General features: G+C 39.1%; 2 protein-coding genes across 13 annotated transcripts in view; one reads left to right on the plus strand and one right to left on the minus strand.

The window, feature by feature from the left end:
• The window catches only part of SPMIP7 (sperm microtubule inner protein 7), a 54943-nt gene extending 36921 nt beyond the window's left edge, over positions 1-18022 (minus strand). The window contains exons 1-2 of the mRNA XM_045865154.3: positions 17464-18022; positions 10341-10438 (exon numbers count right to left, since the gene is read on the minus strand). Of these exons, the coding sequence (XP_045721110.1) occupies positions 10341-10438; positions 17464-18022 (657 nt within the window). The remainder of the gene's footprint in view (positions 1-10340; positions 10439-17463) is intronic.
• A 2806-nt stretch (positions 18023-20828) lies between these two features.
• Positions 20829-26816, plus strand: part of ZPBP (zona pellucida binding protein) — a 136078-nt gene continuing 130090 nt past the window's right edge. For 10 of the 12 annotated variants that reach the window (XR_010406629.1, XR_010406627.1, XR_010406628.1 and 7 more), the window contains exons 1-2: positions 20829-21055; positions 23070-23150. Coding sequence is in view for 9 of the 12 variants with exons in the window: in XM_064575484.1 (XP_064431554.1) it covers positions 20878-21055; positions 23070-23150 (259 nt within the window). In the remaining 3 variants the exon portion in view is untranslated. The remainder of the gene's footprint in view (positions 21056-23069; positions 23151-26816) is intronic. The other 2 variants (XM_064575486.1, XM_064575489.1) reach the window with 1 other exon arrangement.

Raw genomic sequence — 26816 nt, forward strand, 5'->3', positions numbered from 1 at the left:
ATCCTGGGATAATCTCTATTTCATGATGTATTATACATTTTATATGTTGTCAAATTTAACTTAGTAAAATTTCCTAAGGATTGTTTTGTTTGTAGGCATATTAGACTGTACTTTCTTATTGTAATGTAGTTTATATTTCGGTGACAGAGCTCTATTGTCCTCAGTGTATTATTTGGATATGATGATATTATTTGTCCCTTAAATATTTGATCTTATTCCTTAGTAAAACTACCTCGGTCTAGAGTTTTTCTCTATTTTTCACAATTAAAAGTGTTCTGATAATCAACAAAACTATTTTCATAGATATAGGTCTATTGAGGATTTCTCCTTGTGTCAGTTTTGGTAAGCTGTGTTTTTAAGCCATTTGTTCCTTATATCTAAGTTGTCAACTTCATTGGCATAAAGTTGTTTATAATACCACTTTTTAACAAAAAATACATTGTACTGAGGTATAGTGTACTTGCAATGAATGTAATCTATTAACTCATACAATATGATGAGATTTTGCAGTTATATACAACCATGAAACCACCATAACAGACAAGATTCAGAGCATTTACATTTTGCTAAAAGATTTCTCATACCCCTTTGCCAGCCACATCTCCCTCTCCTCCAAGGCTAGGGCACCAGGTGATCCACTTTTTGTCAATCTGTATTGGTTTGCATTTTTAGAATTTCATTTAAGTAGAATCAATGGCATGTAATAATTTGCTTCTGACTACTTTCATTCAGTATAATGATTCTGAGTTTCATTCATCTTGTTGCAGGTATCATCAGTTTGGTCTGTTTGATTGCTAACCACTATTCCATTGTATGGATAGGCCACAATCTGTTCACTCTTTCACTTGCAAATAAACATTTAGTTGGTTTCTATTTTTAGACTGTTATGAATAAAGCTGTTATCAATATGTATGTCCAAGTTTTTGCGTGGGCATATATTTAAACTTGTCTTGGGTAAATAGCTAGGAGTGGAATGGCTGGATATGGCTGGCATTGGTATATGACGACCATCCAAACGGTATTCAAGAGTTTCCAAACTAGTTGTACCATTTCGTATTCCCAGCAGCGGTGTGGGAGAGTCCCACTGTTCTGTATCTTTGTCACACTTGGAAGCTTCAGTTGTTTTAATTTTAGCCATTGTAAGGATATGTTGTCTTTTAAATTATATTTACTGATAACTCAGCATGTTAAGTATCTTTTCACTGTTTATTTGCCCTTCTTCTATTTTGTGTGTGTGTATGTGTGTACATACGTGAGTGTAAAGTGTCCTTTCAGATCTTTTGACCATCTTTCATCTGGTTGTTCATCCTGTTCTCTTTAATTTTAAGATGACTTTATATGTTCTAGATGTATGATTGTGGGTATTTTTCCCATTCTGTTTCATTTTCTTAATGATGTCTTTTAAAAATCCAACTATTTCAAACGTTTTCTAATCTTAATTTTATGTTGAGGTCTATTATCCATTTCAATTTTTTTGTATATGGTAATGTAATAAAACTTGCCTTTTTTTTCCCAAAAGGATACCCAGTTGTCTCAGTAATTTATTTTCTTCTCCATTGAAATGTCTTGGCACATTTAAAAAAGAAAATCAGTGGCAACATAGGTAGATGGCTCTGCTTCTGGACTCTACTTTCCATTGCTCCATTTGTTAATCACTTTGCCAATTGGTACTGATTATTGTAACTTTATAGTGAGACTTAAAATCAGGTAGCACAAATCCTCTAACTTTATTCTTTTTATTCAAAATTGTTTTAGCCATTTTAAGTTTTTCATTTCATAGAGATTTTATAATCAGCTTGTAAATTTCCACAAAACAGCTTCTTAGGATCTTGATAGGGTTTGCACTGAATCTACAGATCAATTGGAGAAGCATTAAAATATCAACAAGTCTTCCTGCCCATGAACCTGTTGGTTTTCCATTTATTTATGTCTTTGTTAATTTATTTCACTCAGTAATGTACCAAAGTTCTCAGTGAAAAAAAAATGCATTTTTTAAAAATTAAATCCTATGTAGTTTTTGGTACTATTGTCAATGGAATGTTTTAAACTTTCATTTTCCAGTGTGTTTGCTTCTGATATGTAACATTACAATTGATTTTTGTACATTTACAATGTCTTTGCCTCTGATAAATTCAACGATTACGTCTAACAATTGCTTTGAAGATTTCTGAGGGTTTTTTGCAAATATCATCATGTCAGGAGCACCTACGTGGCACAGTGATTAAGCAGCTGACTCTTGATTTAGGCTCAAGTCCTAACTCAGGGTCATGAGATCAAGCTCCGCCATCAGGCTCCATGCTGAGTGTGGAGTTTGCTTGAGACTCTTTCCCCCTCACCCTTTGCCCCTCCTGCTCATGCTTTCTCGCTCTCTTTCTTTCAAATAAATAAATAAATCTCAAAAAAAAAAAACCAACAAACTAAATATCAGCATGTCATCTCTACACGAGAGGGATTTCATCTTCCGTTCCAAAATTTATGATTTCTATTTCTTTTTCTTGCCTTTCTGCAATAACTTTCCCCTCCACTAAGTGGAAAATGATAGTGGTAATAGCAGGCACTTTTTCCTTTTTTCCTGATATTAAGGAAAAGACATTCGGTCTTTTTTCATTATTTACTTTAGCCTCAGGTTTTTCACAGATGCTCTGTATCAGACTGAGGATGTTCCCTTCCGAGTCTAATTTGCTGAGAGTTTTGTGCATAAATGGCCATTGATTTTCTCCCTTTTGTTGATAATACTCTTGGTCATTTCTGATACTTTGCTTCTCTGTATGTATTTTATAAAGAACTTGTCAAATTCCATAAAAATACAGCTAAGATATTGATTTGGATTTCACTTAAACTACAGAACAACTTAGTAAGAAAATAGGGATGATTTTCCCATCTTACACTTCTATTTCTATTTAACAGGGTTTTCTTGTAGTCAGCATATAGTTGGGTATTGATTTTTTATCCAGCATCAAAATTGCTGACTTTCAATTTCATTGTGTTAAATTGTATTTAATATAATACCTGACATAATTTGGTTTAAATACAGCTTTATTTACTGTTTGTTTCATCTGTTCTTTTGCCTTTTATGTGACTTTCTTTTGTATTATTTGAGATGTTTTTTTTTTCTTTTTTAAATTTCATTTTGTCTCCCCCTATTAGCTTATTGCCTATGATTGATTGATTGATTGGCTTCTGTTATTACTGTCACTCTAAGACTTATACATCTTTAATTCTAGGGTTTAAAGTATAATATTACACCACTTCATGAATAGTGTAAAAAATTACAATAGCATATGCCTATTTTCATCCTGACCTCCCATGTACTTTTGTTACACAATTTAGTTCTGCATGTGTTATACCCCCAAAATACATTGCTACTATTGTTGGTTTAAAGAGTCAATGATATTTAAAGACTTTCAAAGTGAAAAATAGTGTTTTCTATTTACGCACATATTTAGCATTTCTCTTGACCTCATTTTCATTCCATTGTATAAACTCAAATTTCCACATACACCATATTCTTTTGACTAAAGAACCTCCTTCAGGTCTGTTGGCAATATGTCCCTCAACTTTATTTTCCTGAAAATGTCTACTCTGCCTTTCTTTTTGAAATTTATTAATGCTGCTTTTTTAAAAGAAGATTTATTTATTTATTGAGAGCACAAGCAAGAGAGGGGCAGAGGGAGAGGGAGAGAGAGAATCTCAAGCAGATTCCCTGCTAAGCATGAAGCCTAATGCAGGGCTCAATCTCAAGACCTGGAGATCATGACCTGAGCCAAAACCAAGAGTGGGACGCTTAACCGACTGAGCCACCCACGTGCCCCACTAGTTAATGTATTCTTAATTAACTTTTTTTGATATTTAAAATATGTGTTTCCATATTCTTCTAGCATGCACAGATTCTGACAAGAGCCTACTATCATTCTTATATGTGTTCCTCTGTATTTAATGTATTTTTTCCTCTAGCTGTTTTAAGATGTTCTTTTTATCACTGTTTTCCATAATTTATGTGCATAGTTTCCTTTATCTTTATACAGCTTGGCATTTGTTGAGTTTCCTAGGTCTGTATATTTATAATTAGTTAGGAACAACACGGGCCATCGCTTGCCCATTTTTCCCACTTTCCCTTTTTTCTGGGACTCCAGTTACATGTGTATTAAACAGCTCGATATCATCCCACAGCTAACTGATACTTTATTTATTCATTTCCTATTTCATTTTGGATAACTGTTGCTATGTTTTCAATTTCGTTGATCTTTTATCCTGCAGTATCTGACCTGCTCTTAAAACTATATCCATTTATGTGTCATTTTAGATTCTGTGTCTTTCATGTCTCAATGTCCTCTTGAGTCTTGTTTACATCACAAGTTTTCCCTACCTCCATGGTTGTGGTTTCCTCTGCCATCTGAATATATGGAGCATATTTGTAATAGCTGTTTGCACACATCCTCGTCTGCTTGTTTCTTCGTATCTACCACTTCCAGGTCCAGTGATAATGATTTATTGTTCCTCCTGACTATGGGTGATATTTTCCTACTTCTTGGCATGAAAATTACTTTCCTTTGAGTCCCTATTTTGGATCTTAGGTTATTGGTTGCTAAAACTTGTTTTGTTCTTAAATAGTGTTAGATTTTGCTCCAGCACAAAGTTAAGTAATTAAAAATCAGCGGGGTGTTTTGGGGGCTGCTTTTAACCTATTCAAGCAAGTCCACAGGAACCATTAGAGTAGGGCTAATTAAGACTGACTACAAAAGTGATATCCTTCTGAAGATTCTGCCTGATATTCTGTGTTCTACAAGTGGGGACCTGGACCATCCCATGCCCTGTTTGAGCTTCAGAGGACAATCATGATCCTGCAGTGCTCTAGAGAACATCTTTTCTCAACTTTAGTAGGTTCATTTTGTCAGTGCCCAGATGAGTGCTCACAGACGTGCACATTCTCTTGCCCAGCTCTCTGCAACTCCCTCCTCTCTGGTACCATAGTCTGCAAACTCCGGATGCCTTGGACACCCAGAACTCCAATCTCTGTCTTCTCAACCCAAGAAGGCATGGACTTCGCTTCCCTGGACTGTAACTCAGAAACTGCCTCCAGGCAGTAAGCTGGTGAAATTGTAACGTTCACATGGTTATTTTCACTCCATTAGACATTCCAGTCCTTCACTACCTTTTGTCCAGTGTCTGGAAACCATTATTTCTCATATTTTGTCCAATTTATTATATGTTCAAGGCAGAAAAGGAAATGGAGCACCTGATACTCCATCTCCTCTACTTCATTAATGTCTTTTCTTATTTTTTGTTTTAAATTTCTTTTTGTACTTTCTTTTGGTTTACTTTGCTGTTCATTTTCTAGCTTTGGAGAAGGAACTTTCATCCACCAGGAAGGGTGCTACCAGCATGTACTGGGCAGAAGCCAGAATGCTGCCAGTTATCCTACATTGCACACAACAGTCTCCCATGGCAAAGAACTGATCCAACCCAAAATGTCAATGCTGCAAGGCTGACAAACCCTGGTTGAACCTACTAATTCCATCCCGTTGATTCGCTTTTCTTCTTCAGGAATTCCATGCACATGTATATTGTTTCTTCTTCCATCTTAACCAGTTTCACTCAGATATTTTTAACTGACTCTTCATCTCTTTTTTTCTGTTGGATGCTTTCTTGCCTTTCCTCAAAGTCCCTTATTAAAAATTTTTAAAAGATTTATTTTAGAGAGAGAGAAAGAAGGTGAGCAAGTGTGTGAGTGGAGGGAGGGGAGCAGAGGGAGAGGGAGAAAGAGACTCTCCAGCAGACTCCCCATAGAGTGCGGAGCCAGACGCGGGGCTTGATCTCACAACCCCAAGACCATGACCTGAGCCAAAACCAAGAGTCAGATGCTTAACTGACTGAGCCACCCAGGTACCCCTGTTCCTTCTTAAAATTTTATTTGAATCTCTTTTCCCTTTCGCACAGTGTAATTCTTATTTTCTAAATGAAATTTCCATTTATTTTTTCACTGTCAATTTTATTTGTATTTATTTTTTAAATTTCTGTATGAAGACAGCTTTTCATATCCTCAAATGATTTTCTTCTGTTTTGTAGTTGATTTGGTATTTTGTATTCCTATTATTTTGGTGCTTATTTTGATTTTTCTTTTGACTCTTATTTTCATTAAAGTATTTTGATTTTTATTTTCTGTTTTGTTAGTTTCTTTAAACATTTATCTGGTTTTCGTCCATTCATTTGATGGATTTGGTGTGGTTTGCAATATTTTTAGTTCAATGCTGCCCCCTTCTGTCAGTGTAGCAAAGTACAGCACTTTCTCTAATGAAGCTGTTTTCTTATGGCAGGTGATTGTTACCAGAGGGGTTGTGTAACTTCTACTCAATTCATTCCTTCTGTCTTTCAGAATATTAATTGTTCCTCTTGCCCTCATTTTTTTTTTTTCATCACCCAACCTCCAAACGGTGACTCTTTCCTTTAAACTTCTTTTACACAGTCAGTGCTGTTCAAAGACTGCCACCTCAAATCATGGTGCTTTTTAATTCCTTCTCTGCAGAGATTTCATTCTGTTACAACATATTCATTTAAGATTACATATTTTCCTCTAGGCATTATTGTACCTCATTCCCATACACTTTGCTACTATATCACTATTATCATTCAGTTCAAGATATTTTCTAGTTTCCTTTATGATTTTTCTTTGGCCCATGACTCATTCATAAATATATTTTTACATTTCCAAATACATGATTTTCTAGGGTGTTTTGATGTGTCATAATGGTCTTCTGGTCAAAAAACATACTCTGTATGATTTAAAATATTTGAGTGATGTATACAATTGATGAATCACTATATTGTACATCTGAAACTAATATAACACTGTATGTTAATCACACTGAAATTAAAATAAAAAAATAAATAAATATCTAAGCCAAAAAAAATTTAAAAATAAATATTTGAAAAATTTCTCATTGTTTTATGGTACAGTATGTGGTCATTTTTATTAATGGTCCTTGCAAAAACATGTATTTATATATGTCTATTAGGCCAATTTGTTAATTGTGCTGTCTTATTCTACTATATGTAGTTTTGTCTATACTAAATCCCCCAATATCCTGTTCTCTTGTTAATTGCCACACAGTTTACAATGACTCCTATCAGCAAGAGTCATGAACAGATATTTCAGTGCCTTTACAGATTAAAAAAAAAAAAAATCTATGTTTAGCATAGAGGTCACCCAAATCCATCTAACATTTTTAATGTTATATCCTAATAAGTATTGAATCCTTGCCAAATCAACTGCTGCTACATGATCGGTATAATTTCCGTATCTTTTCTGGAAATCACATATAAACATAAGTAAGAATAAGAGCTATGTTAGAGACAGAACGAACAAGCAAGTAAACCAATGGATCTACTGTTAAAAAGCTTTTGCACAGCTAAAGGAAACAGTCAACAAAACCAAAAGACAACCGACAGAATGGGAGAAGATACTTGGAAATGTCTTACCAGATAAAGGGCTAGTATCCAAAATCTATAAAGAACTTACCAAACTCAACACCAAGGAACAAATAATCCAATCAAGAAATGGGCAGAAGACATGAACAGACATTTATCCAAAGAAGACATCCAAATGGCCAACAGACACATGAAAACGTGCTCAGCGTCACTCGGCATCAGGGAAATATAAATCAAAATCACAATGAGATACCACCTCACACCAGTCAGAATGGCTAAAACTAACAAGTCAGGAAATGACAGATGTTGGCAAGGATGCGGATAAAGGGGAAACTTCCTACACCGTTGGTGGGAATGCAAGCTGGTGCAGCCACTCTGGAAAACAGTATGGAGGTTCTTCAAAAAGTTGAAAATAGAGCTACCCTATGACCCAGCAATTGCACTACTGGGTATTTACCCCAAAGATACAAATGTAGTAATCTGAAAGGGCACCTGCACCCCAATGTTTATAACAGCAATGTCCACAATAGCCAAACTATGGAAAGAGCCCATCAACAGATGAATGGATAAAGAAGATGTGGCATATATATATATATATATATATATATATATATATATACACACACACACACACACACACAATGAAATATTATGCGACCATAAAAAAAATAAAATCTTACCATTTGCAGTGGATGGAACCAGAGGGTATTATGCTAAATGAAATAAGTCAGAGAAAGACAATTTTCATATGATCTCACTGATATGTGGAATTTGAGAAAGAAGGCAAAGGATCATAGGGGAAGAGAGGAAAAAACGAAACAAGAAGAAACAAGAGAGGGAGACAAACCATAAGAGACCCTTAATCTCAGGAAACAAACTGAGGGTTGCTGGGAGTGGAGGGGGGTGGGAGGGATGGGGTGGCTGGGTGATGGACATGGGAGAGGGTATGTGTTGTGGTGAGCACTGTGTATTGTGTAAAACTGATGAATCACAAACCTGTACCCCTGGAACAAATAATACATATATGTTAATAATAATAATAAAGAAAAACAAAAAAATCCCAATGGATCTACTGTCAAAAAGAAGGGATATAGGAATACAAAATCACATCAATTTTTCACTTCTAAAAAGTATACTAAATTAGAATTGACAACAATTCTTTTAAAATATCTTTTATTGTGAACTTCTCAGCAATTCACAAGATCTGTCACATTCACCTGTGTCCTGTGGGTATTGCACTGATACAGTTGCTGGATAATGTGTGGATAAGATTGGTCCTCCTCTTGTAGAGACAAAGATTCTGAAATCTGTGTGTTCTTACTGTTCATCATCAGGGAGACAATTAATTCTTCTGAACCTGTGTCCCAATCTTCTCTAGCAGTATCTGAAATTTATGCCTCCTCGTTTTCTGGTGGTTCATATTACTGTTCATCATCATTTTGGTTTATCATAGATACCATAGTATAATCTTTCATTGGTGTCTGGATTTTTCTTCAATACACCATCTTTTCCACTTCCTGATTAGTCTTTATAGGCTGCCACTTCTGTATGTTATGTATCTTCAATTTCTTTATGAAACGTTTGTTTTCAGAGCCTCAAATCTATCATTTACACCATTTTCTCAATTACACCATTATCTCAAAGTAAATCTTTATAGTAGCTATTCTCTTGCTGGTGTGTCTTTTCTCTATTTCTGTTCTCTACATGTTTAGTAATATTTCATAAAGAAGGGACTAAATTTGCTATTTGACTTCATCTTTAGTGTTCTTGGAATCTGATTCAATGGGAACCTCTCTACTAATATTCCTCTATTCTATCTCTAATATCTGTAATATTTACCTCTGTGGTAAAATTAGGATGGGTAATCATGAAGGAAGAGATGGGGAAAGTAGAAATAAATCTAACACTACAACCGCAGATAAGTTCGCAGGCAGATCAATTTTCGGAAGGGACATACAGAAATGGAAACTGATTCCTTAAAAGTGTTCATATCTTTATTGCTAATGGGTATGGGGTTTCTTTTGGGGGTGATGAAAATGTTCTAGAATTAGATTGTGGTGACATTGCTCAATTCTGTAACATAAGAAAAAACACTGAACACTCTAAATGGATGACTTTTGTGTGTATGAAATATATCACAATAAAGTCATTTTTTTTTTAGGAAAGAAAAACCTTGAGATATCTGTATACCCCTTGGGGTCTTCAAGTCATTTAAATATCAGGCTTTAGAGACTATACAATCCACACAGAAAAATGGTTAATAACACAATCCTTAAATTTAGAAAGATGCCTAGGTTTAAATTTTGGTTTCATACTTACTGTGGGGTTAAAAGTCAATTAGTTAATGTCACTGGGCATTAGCTTTCTCAGATAAAGTGGGGATAACAACACTGCTTTGTCCAGAAGCAGGGATGGAAACAGGATTTTTGCTCAAGTCGTACACTATAGGAGCACTCTAGGTGAAGAGTAGGGTAGAACCAGGGCAAGAGGCTAGTGACAATGTGGTCTCAGCAGGATCCAGCTTAGATTTAGATCTGTTTCCTCAAGGAAGTCGGTCAGCCGTGGGCCAAAGTCTGAGGGGACATTGGGGCAGGATGCAGTCCTCCAGGCTGGTGGCTGTCTGCTGTTGTGTGGCCACCACTCAGTGCCCCTAGAAGAGGATGCCCTTGCCAGTAAAGGGCGTCTGGGTTGGGCACTACCAGCATTTACTACTCATTCCTCCCCACAGTTTCGCTGTAGGAAGGCACAAGACGAGACACAGTACACCATCACTGTGAAGGTCCACACAGCTCCTGGCACGTAAGAAGTACTTTATAAATGGCAGCTATTTTTTTGCAGGACATAAAATATCAGACACACGGACAAAGAAATTAATTACAAATATTGTATAGCGCCATCCAGTCAGGAAATCTTACCGTACATGTTGCTTCTTCATCAAATGAGAACGTGTGATTTATTGAGCATGCTTCATGACGAGGTGGTAAAGGAGTAACTTTGAGTGGGCTTGTCCAACCTGAAAACAAAGATGCATGTGCTTTGGGTTAAAAATGTGATAGAGGTTTTTTTTGTTGTTGTTGGTTTCTTTTTCTTCCACCAGAAATATTTCCTATGAGAAAGCCACACTGTGTGATGTGAACTGACATTTCAATGGATTATATAACAACTTTTCTTAGCAGTGAGAACTGAATAGCTCTGGAATTTACATGTTAGGATAATGGTAGTAGTGCAGAATTATTTGTTACTACTCATTATTTGAAGAAGTCTGTTGAGTACTATGAATCTGCAGATGAGCATGTAGGGGATGTATTAGGGATGGTGGCACCACAGAGGAGTCTGGTTACTATGCAGATAAGTTATCTAATGATAGAAGTCCTAAGAGACTAGCGAATATGCACACAGACTACAACAAATATTTACTGTGTTGTAAATGGAAGTAGATGCGTACACAAAGACAGAAGAGGGGGTTCCTGGTTTTGAGGTGCTCATGAATAAGTGGAAAATACAGTCATGTTAGTAGATAGCTTCAGGGTCGTGTAGCAACTGTAATAATACTTGTTCTCTGTGCGCTGTGGGAGTGCAGAGGAAGAATACTAGCCCAGCTGGATTGTGGGGAGTTAAGAACATCTTCCTGAAGATAATATTTGATCAAACCTTGACAAAGGGGAAGTCAGGAAGATTAGAGTCTGAGAAAGCCTCGATACACCACTGTTGACTTGGAAGACAGAGGAGGCCGTTTGCGAAGGGGCACAGGTAGCCTCCAGGACGAGGGTGTCCCTGGCTGTCCGGGACGGGGAATCTGACACCTCCAATGCAAGGAACCGGGTTCTGTACAACCTGAATGAGCCTCAGGTAGATTTTTCCCAGACACTGCAGGTTTGGGCAGTTAGATCCTGAATAGAAAGCCAGTTGAGCCTGCCCTGTCTTCTCACAAAACTGGGAGCTAATAAATGGGTTCTGTGTGGGGCTGCTGAGTCTGTGGTACCTTGTCACAGCAGCGAGGGAAAATAGAGGTAGAGGCAAGAGGCGAAGGCAAAGTGAGAGAGGCAGTGCTGAATCCCACGATCATTCCAGGTTTGAGAATAAGGATAATTCTGTCTGTGATCCAGCTGACTGAAGGAAACCCTCAGAAGACTATTGTGCCAACAGCAGCAGGATGGCACTTTGAGGTTCCACTGAAGCAGCTGCTTTGGAAAAGGAGGAAAATAGGAAAACAACAGAACCTAAAATTTGATTTTTAGGCCAGAGTAGGAGATAGGGGGATAGGGAACAGGACATTGAATTACAGCTATGCACCTCAGGGCAGGACATCCATGCCTAAGTATGATGATGTCATTTCCCTTACCTCGTTTCAGTGTCTCCTGCTGCCAAACAAAGCACGCCAAAGCCGAGCATCTTAAGCAACCATTCGTCGTCTCCCAGTACTCTGAAGCTGGTCTGGGTGTTGTAGGTCATGTGCTACAGCTTGGGATTGCTCAAGAGGCCCAAAATTATCTCACTCACTGGCTGGCAAGTGGGTGTTGACTGTTACCAGGGAGCTGAGCTGGGTCTGCTGACCAGTGCCTTGTTTTTTGTTACTTTTCTTTCCCCCTATGGGCCTTTATAGAATTTTCACAAAATAGTGACTGAGAATCCAGAGGAAGATCCCAAGAGGTCCAATCCCAATTTGCAAGTACAAAAAAAAGTCTCCACTTGCAGCATGGTTGCTAATATAGGTGAGAGCCCAGAATCAACATGGGAAGGAAACAGACCTCACCTCATGGTAGGAGGGTGGCAGGCACTCACAGGAAGGAGTGAGCTGCCAAGGGTCACCTTTGGGACCAGCAATTACACACCTCCTCCTCATAATGCACCATCTCACTTCACCACTTTCACGCCACCAAACAAATATCAAGTCCTTTGTAAAGGGAAGCACTGTGCTATTTCTTCACTTATTAGAGATGTAACATGTTTGAAACTGATATTTTCATCGTGAGTTGGTTTTGTATGTAACCCATGAAATTGAGTGAGTTTGGAGGGATCTGCCATGAACACTATTTTTCCATAGGCCCTATTATTTTTATTATAAAACATTTCTACAATGTTTTAAAGAAACAAAACTTTAACAGAAAGATTTAAGGACTATTCTATGTATATTTTCTTATTCATGTGTTTTCCCTCCTCTAATGGTTAGAAATACATTTTTCAACATCTAAAATACCGTTGTTAGTGGTCTTCTCTGAGTTTTCTTTCTCCATATAGCTAAAGATAGGTCAATTTTGTTATTTTCGAAGAACCAGGTTCAGGTTTAGTTGATTTTTTCTACTTCTCTGTTCTCTACTTTATCTATATGCACCAAACATAGACCTTCAATATATATGATGCAAATATTGACAAAATTTAAGGGAGAAGTAACTCTACACTAGTAATTGGAGACCTCAATATTTTACTTTCAGTAATGGATAGAACAACTAGACAAAGATCAATAAGGAAATAAAGAACTCAAACAAAAATCTGTCACAAAAGACATATACAGAACGCTTTATCCAACAGAATACCCAAGCAGAACACATATTTTTCTCAGGTGCACATGGAACATTCTATAGAACAAATTATATCATAGGCCATGAAATAGGACTTTATAATTTTTAGAAGACTGAAATCATGCAAAGTATATTTTCTGATCACAATGGAATCAAAGTAGAAATCAACAAAATGGAATGAACTACAAACCAATATAGGAAAATTAAACACCACACCCCTGAATAACCAAAGCAGAAATCACATGGAAAATTAGATATCTCGAGAAAAATGAAAACAAAAACACAATACAACAAAAGTTATGGGATTCAACAAAAGTAGAACTAAGAGGGAAGTTTATTGGTATAAACACTTATCTTAATGAAGAAAGATCTCAAATGAACAACCTAAATATAACTTAAGGAAGTACAAAAAAAAGAAAGAAAGAAAGAAACTAAACCCAAAGCTAGCAGAAAGAAGGAAATAAAGATCAGAGTAGAGATACACAAAATAGAGAAGAAAAAAACAATAGAATCAATGAAAGCAAGAGGTGTTTTTTTAAAATATAAAAAAGAAATTGACAAACATTTAGCTAGATGGACTCAGAAAAAAAAGAGAAGACTCAAATAAACTAAAATCATAAATGAGAAAGGGGACAGAACAACTAATATTTGTTGGAGGAGTCGTCAAGAGGATGTGACTACCTGTGAGCTGGACTCTGGCATGGGAGGCTTCTCACCCACTCCCCTGTCCTAGAAATGTACTTTCTGCCCACCGTTCCCCCAGCAGGAGCTGTTTCAAGAATGTAGCCCAGAGTAAGGTGTTGTTGAGACCATCTGGATGGTAATATGAATGAACCCTGTTAAGGTCTTTATACAGACTTTTAGGATTCCAAAAGCCAGGTGTGGAGATCTACTTGTCTTGCAGCCCCCAAGACAAGCCTTGTATGTAAGTTCTCTTTCTTATTAAACCTGCCACTTACCCATCTGGGGTGACCTGCCTCTTTATTTGTTCTCTCTCTGCCCTCCATGTATGAGGGCCAGTTTTAGATTTCACCCAAAGAACTCCTGAGGTTGCAAACTAACAAATTTACAGAAATAAAAAGGATAAGAATGTACTATGAACAACGCGCACCAACAAATTATGTAACCTAGATGAAATAGACAAATTCCTAGAAACAGACAACCTACCAAGACTGAATCATTTAGAAACAGAAAATATGAACAGATCTGTAACTAATAGGGAGAATCAATAATCAAAAACTTCCCAACAAAGAAAAGCTCATGACCAGACGGCTTCACTGGTGAATTCTACAGAACATTTAAAGAGAAATTAATACCAATCCTTCTCAAACTCTTCCAAAAATACTGAAGAGAAGGGGATGCTCCCAAACGCATTCTATGAGGCCAACATTACCTTGATACCAAAGTCAGACAAAGGCACTACAAGAAAACTACAGATCAATATCCCTGATAAATACTGATGCAAAAATCCTCAAAATACTAAAAAATAGAATTTAACAACACATTGAAAGTATTATACACCATGACCAAGTGAGGTTTATTCCTTGAATGCAAGGAATTGTATTTGTGTATTGTTGGTGGCAATTTAAAATGGAGTAGCCACTATGGAAAACAGTATGGTGGTTTCTCAAAACATTAAACATGGAATTACCATGTAATTGAGCAATTCCACTTTTGGGTATTTACCCCAAAGAACTGAAAGCGGGGTCTTGAAGAGATTTACACCCCTAAGCAGTATTATTCACAATAGCCAAAAGGTGAAGCAACCCAAGTGTCCACCGATGGATAAATAAACAAAATGTGGTATATACATAAAAAGGAAAATTATTTAGCCTTAAAAAGAAATTCTGGTACATGCTACGACGTGAACATTTTTATTCACGAGGACATTATGCTAAATGAAATAAGCGTCACAAAAAGACCAATACTTTATGACTTCACTTATATGAGGTTTCCAGAGTAGCCAAATTCTGAGACAGAAAGTAAAATGGTGATTGCCAGGGGCCCAGGGAGAAGGGGAGGAGATAGGAAGTTAGTATTTAATCGGTACAGTTTCTGTTTTTTAGATGAAAAGTGTTAAGGAGATGAATAGTGGTGAAGATTGCACTTAATACCAATGAACCATACACTTAAAAATGGTTGATTGTTATGGAGTAAAAGTTTGTATACCCCACCCCCCCAATTTGTATATTGAAACTTTTACCCCCAATGTGATGGTATTTGAAGGTTGGGCCTTCAGGAGGGAATTAGGTTTAGATAAGGTCTGGAGAGTGTGGCTTATATGATAGGATTACTTTCCTTATAAAAAGAGGAGGAGAGACCAGAGCTGTCTCTCTCTCTCTGCCTGGGGAGGGAACAGCAAGAAGCAGGCCCTCTGCAAGCTAGAAAGAGGGCTCTCACCAGGAACCAAGTTACCCTGTATCTTGATCCTGGACTTCCCAACCTAAATAAATGCCTGCTGCTTAAGCCACCCAGTCTACGGTATTTTGTTTTAGCAGCTTGAGCTGAGACAGTAGCTAAAAAAGAAAAAAGCAGAAAGATACACAAAGAGTTATAAGTGTTGATCTTAGGAAGCTGAATACAGGAAAATCAAGGCTGTGATAATAGGCAACCTCTATTTTTCCTGTGATAAGGAAGATGTGTCATCTCCTGTAAGGAGAGGCAAAAAGACCAAAGAAAGGTTTGAATATAATTAGGATAAGTTTAGAGTACTTGATTAGTGTATGAGAAAGAAAGCCAACTAGGAACAAAAAAGTACCGAATCCAGTTGTCTAGACAAAGTTGGAATAAAGCAAGAAATTGGCAATATAATCTTTTGTGATATCGTTTTGGTATTTATGAAAGCCCAATGAAAAGCATATTCATGTGTGATATAGTTAATTTTACAAAGACATTCTTAGAATGTATTCGAAATTATGTGTATTTAGATTTGCTAAACACCGAAAGTACTTATTATTTATAATTAATGATTATTTCCAAGATCTACAAAATCACTGAAAACCTAGGACAAATTATATTGAACCAAATCATGGACCACCAGTATTACTCTTTGAAACTGTAATAGCTAATATTAACAGCTACTATTAATTGAATGCTTTAACCAGGTTCCAGGAATTTTGTTAAGTGCTTTACATGTCTTAATTCTTTTAATCCTTACAATTGTATAAAAGAAGTACTCTTATTGCCAAGGAATTGAAAATTCTGGACTTTCTAATAGCTAACATTTATTGGTGCATTCCTCCATGTCAGATATCTGTACGTGAATTATATTAGTCTTCACTATTACCTTATGAAGTATTACTAGTATGTAAATTTACAAATATGGATACACAGGCATGAAGAGCCCTGGGTCATAGTGCAAGTAAGCCTTCTACCAGGACTCAAGCCCAGAAAGTCTACTGAATTCTGTTGTACTGATCCAGGTAGTGAGTACTATACTTGGTTCTGAATTGTTGGTGCAGTCTGTTAACCCTGTTTTCATTTTACGTTAGCTTTAATAAATTATTTCTTCAGCCTCTAATTTGTTGTAATAATGTTTTGAGAGTCCAATCTTAGAAAAACTTACAAACCAAAAATATTGTTCTTAAAAACTACATAGGCTAGGGTTTACTGCTTACAAGCAAAGTGGTATACTTGTCTAAAATAGGACTACTAGAAAAAACTTCAATTCCTTTAAAGACATATTCCTGACAATGACTACTATTTTACATTGAAACATTACCAAAAGAGTGAGCTCAAGCTCTTTTCTTCACATACTGTCCCCTTAGGCCTCTAGTCTATGGCCAGATGCACCAGTGGAGGGGGTGCGGCCTCTGGCATAGACAAAGCTTAGCTCTTGCTACAGCATTTGGTCTTTTCCTTTCCACATGCTCAGAGATGTTAACCTCCCTGTACTTCCTGCTTGCCAGACACACCTCCATACAAAAATACACCATGAGGCTTTCCTTTGGAAGTGTTCCTTCCTTTCTGGACCAGGCCTGTGACACTCTCTGGGAGTTCTCACAGAGAAACCGTAAGATATAGCTATCAGTAAGGGGTCATCAATTCTGTGTCCAGGACTGTGGAAGGGTTGCTTCCTAACAGACCCCCAAATCTACTTTCAAGTACCTTCCCATTTCATTTCAGCTCCTGTGACCTCTTTATAACCACCAGCAGATTTGGTTTTTCAAGGGAGACAGATAGATATGGAAGCATGCTACACGATTATCAAAACGAAACATATATGCCCTTCTGGAAAAATTAGGTTAGCCATAGGTCTAGAATAAATTATCTGATACACACTTTGTGTTGGTCACTTATCCTAATTAATGCACTTTTTAAAAAACTTTTTTTACGAATAGGTTTATAAAAGGCTAATCATTCTTACTAGTTTTTCCTTACAATCTATAATTTAAGAGTTCCTTATTCACTTCTTTATAATTTTATGTGAAATTTACTGCTAAATACTCAGACTTATATCCACACTCTTCTCCCTTGTTTGAAGGTTTAAAAATTATGAAGTCCATGTCACTTTACTTACCTCCAAGTCTTGCTCTGATGGAAATGTCTGGTATTGCCCTGGAATTCCATCTCCTGTCCTGTTTTAGTTCTTCTAATAAAATGTTTTGCCTTTTCAGTGTTGTTTGAAATCCTGTGTCTGGCCTGGGAACTCGATGTTGCGGTTTCACATCACTGGAATCCACCAGGCTTGGTATGGTTCTGCCAATGCCGGGCTTTAAATCAGCATCGCCACCAGGACTCAAAAACCCGGAACAGGCATCACCCAAGGGCACATCATCCCGAAGTGGAAATAATGGATAATCTCGCCCATATGGTGGGGGATAAGGATAGTGTAAATGGTAGTCTGGCAGGACGGAAGGGGGATAAGGGTGAAATTTAAGAAAAGTAGGGTTGCATTTCTTTTCAATTCTGCCATAGTTATGTCTGTCTTCAACTCCTTTCACAAAAGGCATGTTCATTTTCCTTAAGAGATTATGGTAGTGTGGGTAATCTATATTCTCAACAGCCTTTTTTCCTGAAAGGATGGACCTTTCAGAGATACTTATCTTTCCAGGTTTGGACTGTGAATCCATATCCATGGCCTTTCTCTTTAGAATTTTGGATGACTGTAAATTAAGTGCTTCTGAAGACTCCTTTCTATTTAACTATAAAACTTATTATGTCCAATAATTGAGGATTGGTTAATCTAACATAAAGTTACTGAATTGGTTTTATAAATGTTGATTGTTGTTTTTTTTTTTTAAGGTAAATATTTTTTCTCTACCAAAAGAAGTATAGGGCAGTAAGGGACCAGGACAGAAAAAGCAAAACAAGAATCCTTGTTGCTTGGCAACAGCTAGAACTCTAACACATTGGACCATTTACTATATACGTCATAATTTAATTCTTAGGAAAAACAAAAATAGCCATTAGTAATATTTTCATGATAGTTTCTTTCCCACTGTTCATTTGTTACTTATTTTTAAACGTTTCCCTAAGTTGAACTTTTATAAGTAAATGATATTCACTAAAGAGTATAAAGCAGTTAATCAAGTAAGAATATATTTTTAAAGTATATATCTGACTAAAATTATTTACATTATAGATATAATAAATTACAAAACTCATTACCTAAATAAATGTAAATTTAAATGCAGTGCAAAGAATGAACAGGTATTATAGCATAGTTAATTCAGTGCACCTAATTTTTAAGAAAAATAAGTAATTAATATTCAAAGTACAAGTTCATCTTTAAAATGTTCTAAATTACCTTACCTTTTGGCTACCAGTGTACAGAATAAGACCAATGGGATTTTTGAACTCATTTCAGAAAACTACAATAAGGTAGGCGCTATTAGGTCACATGTAAAAAAAAAAAAAGTACCATTACTATATTGGTCATTTCAATGAGATAATTTGGACTTGCATGAAAACTGCTACCACAGGAATTCCAAATATTGGAATTTGGGCACAGGGATCACACCATCCCTTCTGGGGTAAAACCAAACCAAACCACCAAAACAAAACAAAAACAAAAAAGCCCACGCAAACATGAACGAGAAACCTACTTTCGTATTTCCAGCACCTGGCTTTCCATCTTCAGATTCACAGCATACATGAACTACAATCTCCAATGTAACATCCTATTCTCAGGTCGAATATTAGGAATTTACACAGTAGATGAAGGTAGGAGGAACTGATGAACTGAAGCAAATTCTTTTATTTTTTTTTTTAAGATTTTATTTATTTATTTGAGAGAGAGAGAATGAGAGACAGAGAGCACAAGAGGGAGGAGGGTCCGAGGGAGAAGCAGACTCCCTGCCGAGCAGGGAGCCCGATGCGGGACTCGATCCCGGGACTCCAGGATCATGACCTGAGCCGAAGGCAGTCGCCTAACCAACTGAGCCACCCAGATGCCCAAACTGAAGCAAATTCTCGATGGCAGAAAACAAAGAGTCAATGACAGTCAAAAGTCCATCTGGTATTGTGCGGGTTTACCTGTTTATAAAAATTAACAGGAGCTTTAGCAGGGCATATACCTAGACGTAGTGACTGGGCACTATTCAGTAATATGTATTTATTGGATGTGCTCAAAAACCCTGCAAGGTCTTGACCAGAATGCTGGCTAGATCTAAATCCTACTAAAACATGCTCGAGCACAGTAAGTTTATTTTTTTAAAGATTTTATTGCTATTTTAGAGAGAGACAAGAGAGACAGAGGGGCAGTGGGAGAGGGAGAATCTCGAGCAGACCCCATCAATCCCCCCACCCCAGCGGGACTGATCCCAGGGCTCTGAGATCACGACCTGAGCGGAAACCAAGAGCGGAGGCTTAACCACCCGAGCCACCCAGGCGCCCCTCCAGCACAGTAAATCCAATTCAGAACCTTCTACAGACAAGAATCTCTCAAGATGTAAATCTACTCAGTGGAATAAACAGGGCTGTGTACAGTTTACCAAACGATTAACACATGCATAAAAATAGCCAGAAAACTCAAGGAACATCCCGATCCTGGTCCAGAACGAGCCCCATTTCTTTCTGCTTTTTCTTTCCTTGCTCCCTTTTCTCCTCCTTCCTTCCTTTTTTAAATTTATAGCGATCTGAGCGCGTACTGTGTGCCAGGAACTATGTTTTGGTTGAGGTTAAAACGGTGACGAAATGGCCAAGATCCTCGCCTCGAAGGGTCAGACACGAGCTCGGAGGTCCGGCCCGCTGCCGACAGCGAAGGCAACGACGCCCGTCATTCAGCGGCTCACACCCCCTCCGGTGCGCCGGCTTCAGCCGCACGAGGTGCGTTCGCGCCGTAGCTCCGTTCCCGCCGAGCCCGTCCTTCCCGCCGCGGGCCCGAGGCACGACGCTCTGAACACGTTCCGGCCGGAAATGCAGACAGGCGTCTTCACGTACTTCACGTACAGGCCGAGCGCCGCACGGAAGTCGACCCGCTCTGTCCCGCCCACTAAGCCTCTCTGCGGGGCTTACGGGTCTGACTTCCGGCCGCACCGCTGCGCGTGCGCCGAGCCAGCCATCCACGAAGCTCAGGCAGGTGATGTCGAGGCCAGGCAACCCGCGAGGGCGGGACGCGCGCTCGCGCGCTCGGTTCCCACAGCCCCCGTGCGGAAGCTCGGGCCGCCAGCTCCGGAAACGGCCTCTCTCGGCCCACCGACGCGCACTCAAAGGGGAGGGCGCGGGCTGTGGGGTCCGCGGTTCTTCTCCAGCACCAGAACCTTCGGCAGGGCCCCTGATTGGCGCCCAGGTTCCGAAGGACCGCTCACGGACGGCACGGACGGCGGCGCTGCGGCCCTCCGTTGGCGTCGAAGCACACGGCCCAGGCGACAGCCCGCCGCGCCCCGCCCCCGCCCCGACGGAAGTGGCGGCCCGTCCTTCCGGCCTTCCTTCCGGCCCGCCGCCCGCCGACTTCCGGCCGGCAGGTGGGCGCGCGCCGCATAACGATCTTATGCGCCGACGGTCGGCAGGCGGCGGCGGCGGCGGCGAGTGGATGGAGGCCTCGGCCCCCGGCCGGCGGCGGCGGCGGCGGCAGGGCTGGCGGCGGGCCCCGGCCGCGGGCTCCCCGCTCACCTGGGCCGCGGTCGTCCTCCTGCTCTCCGCCTTCGTGGCGCGGGCGTCCCCGTCAGGTGAGGCGTGGGCGCCGCCGCCACGGGCTCCGCGGGGCGCCCCTCCCGCCCGGGGCTGGCCTCCCCGGGTCACGTGCGCCCGCCGAACCGAAGAAGCGCCGGTACCGGCCGGAGGGGGTGTGTTCGCGTAAACCCTGCAGAAGACCTTGCGCTCGCGCGTGGTGCCGGTGACCGGAGAGACTGTTGCCGCTCGGGCAGAAGCGCTCCGGGACAACCTCCGAGCACGGTGTCCAGTTAGCCTGGCTGCGAATCGCCTCCCTGGCCCGCCCCCCGGCTGCCCCGCCGACCCCTCCCCCCCCCCCGCTGCCCCACCAGCCCCGCCGGACGCGGGGTGCCCGCCTCCCCTCTGTGCGGCACGCACGGCTTGGGCCGCCCCGCACGTCCCTGTCCTGGGTCCCGCAGCTCCCCCTGTCGGTGGTAGTTACAAAATGCAGGGAACCCTGGGACGGCCCAGTGGATTCGCGCGAGCACACTGAAGGGAGGGCTTCAGCCGCCGTCGGGCAACCGAGGAGGTTTTGGCTGCAGTATTTTGTGCTCAGATGTTAGACTGTAAAAATGAAGTATTGGATTAAAAAAACTCAAAAGAGATTTGGTCAAAATGCTAAAAACTGTACAAAGGAGGAGAAACGAGAGCGCTTCTCCAAGGAAGTAAATGTGGAAGGATTGTGGAGGAAGGCATGGGATAAGGAGGAGAAAGGAAAGAAGTGGGAGTGAATGCGTAGTCGTTCTAAGTAGGCGAGAGCTGATGACCTCTAATTAGCCTGCAGGAGAGGATGCTTCTTGGCCATGGCCCATGGTATTGCACCAGATAGGGTCGTGGGGGTGGGGGGTGGGGGGGTGGCGGGGTGGCGTGTGCGATCTTTAGATCCAGTCGCAAGATGAGACCTGAGGACAGAAGACCTAAAATAGGCAATGCCTTAATTCTTAAGCGCTGAGTAGTAAAGATACTCACATAGCATTTGTACCACCTTCCGTTCAGTCCCTGCAGTAACGCTGTGAATCCGAGATGGCAGTCTCATTTTGCAGATGAGAAAAGCGGAGATGCTAGAGTTTAAGGTGACTTTCCTAAGGCCAGTAAGTGGTCTTCTGACTTCGAATATACCCTCCTCCCACTCTGTTAAATGTTCTTTGGGTGGATGCTGTATTCCGTTTTTTTTTTTTTAAATTTTCTTTTTTTTTTTTTTTTTTAAAGATTTTATTTATTTATTTGAGAGAGAGAGAATGAGAGAGAGCACATGAGAGGGGGGAGGGTCAGAGGGAGAAGCAGGCTCCCCGCCGAGCAGGGAGCCCGATGCGGGACTCGATCCCGGGACTCCAGGATCATGACCTGAGCCGAAGGCAGTCGCTTAACCGACTGAGCCACCCAGGCGCCCCTCCGTTTTTTTTTAATACTGCTCCTCCTACCACTTGGTCTGTGTACACGCTTAGGTCCATTTGCTCATTCAACAATGAAGAATCTCAGAATATATCGTATTTAACTATTATTTAGTTTGTCTTATGTGCAGGATGCTTGGTACTGATTCTTGATAAGTTGACATAAACATTGATCCTACTATTAATGGATCCTGCTATCAATAGAGCTTATAATCTAACGAAAAATTATATACGTGCCTAAAGAGCTATAATACAATACAATGTAGACTGCCACGAAAGAGGTGCTGATGATGGAAGTAAGGGAATATGGGAAGTGATAAGGACAAACAAGGTTTGCAGGAAGTGGGACTTGTGATTTGGGTCTTGAAGCGTGGGGGATTTGGATTTTGGAAAAGAGTATTCTGAGTGGTTGTAGAAAAAATCCTGAGATGAGGTGCAATGGGGGACGCAGTGAGTAGGGTAATTTCACTGGCGCGTAAGGGAGAGAGTGGAGTCAGAAGGGAGATGCCAGATGTTGCAAGAGATTGACTTACCGTTCCTCCTTCAACCGAGATCAGATATACTGTGATACTCTGCTATTTGAATATCTTGGAATTTCTAATGAGGCAGATTGCTCATCATTTCTTTTTGTTTTTGATAGTTGGATCTTTGATTCGATTACCAAGAGGTTTTCGCTTGACCCAAGATAAGGTGAAAATAGTGGGATCATCAAATTTTCCAGGTATTAATATAGATGTTCAGTACTTTTAAGAAAGTATTTAGCATTTGTTTAAATTTTATGAATCTTGTCCAAAAGGCTAATGTTCCCCAGACATCCTAGTCTCCTAAGGCCCTTTTCCTTCTGTGGAAATGGATTAGAGTTATTTTCATATGGTTTGATTCATCCAGCTCTGATTCTGTTTGCTATAACTGCCTAAGTGGGTGAAAATAATTATTTCTAGAAGCTATCTAATTAAAGTTGTCTATAGTGTTTCTGCTTGTTATTATATAATTATTAGCCATAATACTAAACATATGCAGTTCAAATATGCTAAAATTTTTTTCAGATGAGATCTATATTAAAAGGGTTTTGGATTCATAAGCTTTTGCAGTACTCATATGAGAGGCATAGCAACTAAAACTTTTTTGGTGGTGTGGTGTTTTGTTTTGTTTCCTGGGGTAAATTTGCATGCTTAAAATTCCTCCTTTGAAGTGAACATTCCAGTAGTTTTTAGTACACTGACAAGGTTTTGTAACCATCACTATGTAATACCACAGCATTTTGATAGCTCCAAAAAGAAACATCGTACCCAGTAAGCGGTCACTCTCCAGCCCCTGGAAACCACTAATATACTTTCTCTCCCTATTAATTTCCCTGTTCTGGATATTTTATGTAAGTGGAATCCCTACATGATGTGGTGCTTTGCATTTGGCTTCTTTCACTTAGTATAGTGTTTTGGGGTTTATTCATGGCATAGAGTGTATGGGCACATAATTCCATTTTATGGCTGAGTGATAATCCATTGTATGGATATACCACTTCTTGTGTATCCATCAGTTGATGGATTTGGGGGCAGTTTACACTTTTTGGCTATATGAACAATGCTGTTACCAGCATTCCTGAAGAAGTTTGTGTGTGAATCTGTTTTCAGTTCTCCTGAATATATACCTTAGAACATAGGGTAACTCTGTGTTTAACATTTTGAGGAACTGCCAAACTATTTCTTCAAGAGCCTTTATTATTTTACTTTTATATCAGCAACGTATGAGGATTAACATTTTACAGCATCCTTGCCAACATTTGTTACTGTTTATCTTTTTTGATTATAGCCATCCTATTGTGTGTGAAGTGGATTTTCAAGTGGTTTTGATTTGCATTTCCCTAATGTCTAATGATGTTTTTAAGATCTTTTTATGTGTTTAATGGACGTTTGGGTATCTTCTGTGCAGAAATGTCTGTTCAAGTCCTTTACCCATTTTTTAATTGAGGGTTTTATTATTATTGGAAGTTATTTTTTATTTTTATTTATTTTTTTTTAAAGATTTTTTTTACTTATTTATTTGACAGAGAGAGATAGCGAGAGCAGGAACACAAGCAGGGGGAGTGGGAGAGGGAGAAGCAGGCTTCCCGCCGAGCAGGGAGCCCGATGCGGGGCTCGATCCCAGGACCCTGGGATCATGACCTGAGCCGAAGGCAGACGCTTAACGACTGAGCCACGCAGGCGCCCTATTGGAAGTTATTTTTAATACATTCTGGATACCAAACCCTTATTAGATACTTGATTTACAAATATTTTCTCCAATTCTGTGGATTGTGTTTTCACTTGAAAAAAAAATTTTTTTTAATTTTTAATTTTAGTTCTAGCATAGTTAACATGAAGTGTTATATTAGTCTCAGGTGTACGATATAGTGATTCAACAATTCTGTACATTACCTAGTGCTCATCACACACGGTAAGTGTGCTCTAATCCCCTTCATCTATTTCTCCCATCCCTCCACCCACCTCCCCTCTGGTAACCATCTGTTTGTTCTCTATAGTCAAGAGTCTGTTTCTTGTTTTGTCTCCCTTATTTTTTTTCCTTTGTTCATTTGTAAACAGCCCAAATGTCCATCTTTGATGAAAGGATTAAGAAGATGTGATATATATATACAATGGGGTATTACTCAGCCATAAAAAAAAGACTGAAGTCTTGCCATCTGCAACGACACGGATGGAGCTAGAGGGTATTATGCTAAGTGAAATAGGTCAGAGCATGACAAACACCGTATGATTTCACTTTGCGAAATTTAAGAAACCAAACAAATGAATAAATGTGTTTTCACTTTTTTGATAGTGTCCTTTAAAGCACACATTTTAAACTGATAAAGTCTAATTTCTATTTTGTTCTTTGGTACTGGTGTGTTAGGTGCTGTATCTCAGAAACAACTGCTTATTCAGCAGTCATAAAGTTTTACTCCTGTATTTTTTCTAAGAATTTCATAGTTTTAGCTCTTATGTTTAGGTCTTTGATCCATTTTGGATTAATTTACAAGATCAAGGTCAAACCTCATTCTTTTGCATGTGAATATTCAGTTGTTCCGCATCATTTGTTCAAGATATTGTCTTTCCCTATTGAATTTTCTTAGTACCCTGTCGAGAAGCAGTTTGTGGTAGATGTTTGGGCTTTTTTTTGGACTCTAAATTCTATTTCATTGATCTCTGTCTCTGTCCTTATGCTAGTACCACGCTGTCTTGATTTCTGTTGCTTTAAAGTAAGTTTAGAAATCATTAAGTATGTGTCCTTCATATTCAGTCTTTCTCAAGATTGTTTTGGCTCTATGCTGGGTCACTTGCAACTCCATATTAATGCTAGAATCAGGTTGTCCATTTCTGCAGAAAAGCCCATTGGGATTTTAGTAGGGATTGCCTTGAAGTGTAGATCAATTTTGGGAGTGCTACCAACTTAACCATATTAACTTTTCCAATTCATGAACTTGGAGTATCTTTCCATGTACTTAGATCTTCTTTAACTCCCCTCAGTGATGTTTTATAGCTTTCATTGCACAAGTCTTGCACCACTTTTGTTAAATTTATTCCTAAATATTTTGTTCTTTTTGATGTTGTAAATGGAACGGTTTTATTTTAGGTTTTGGATTGTTCATTGCTATTATATAAAAATACAATTGAATTTTTCAAATTGTTGTTGTATTCTGTCACCTTCCTAAATCATTTATTAGCTCTATTTTTTTTTTTAGTTGGTAGGGGAGTTATTTCTTAGGATTTTCTAGATATAAGATCATGTCATCTGAATAGAGATAGTTCTATTTTTCCCTTTCCAATGTGGATGCCTTTTGTTTTTTTTTCCTTGCCAGTTGCTCTAGCTAGAATCTTCAGTTCAGTACCGATGGTAACAGTATCATCACACATGGTAAAAGTCTTATTTCTGATCTCAGAGGGGAGGAAAGGTTTCAGTCTTCCGCTATTAAATGTGACCTACCTGTGAGGTGTTTTTTTCTTTTCAGGATTGTTTTATTTTTATTTCCACAGCACAATGGAGATAATTTTTTTTTTGTATTATTATATTAATCACCATACATTACATCATTAGTTTTTGAGTTTTTGTAGATGAATTTTATCAGATTGAGAAAGTCCCTTCTGTTCCTAGTTTGTTGAGTGCTTTTATTGTGAAAAAGTGTTGGATTTTGTCAAATCCTTTTTCTGCATACATTGAGATGATTGTGTGTTTTCTGTCCTTTGTTCTATTGATATAATTTGGTATTATATTGATTGATTTTTGTATTTTGAACAAGTCATGCAATCCTGGTTGATTATGATGCATAATTCTTTTCCATGCTGCAGGATTGGCTGTTACTATTCTGAGGATTTTTAGGTCTGTATTCATAAGGGAAATTGTTCTGTAGTTTTCT

This window comes from Mirounga angustirostris, unplaced genomic scaffold (genome assembly GCF_029215605.1).
Source record: "Mirounga angustirostris isolate CCGP_5_RB_7025 unplaced genomic scaffold, mMirAng1.0.hap1 SCAF_12, whole genome shotgun sequence".
Taxonomy (NCBI): domain Eukaryota; kingdom Metazoa; phylum Chordata; class Mammalia; order Carnivora; family Phocidae; genus Mirounga; species Mirounga angustirostris.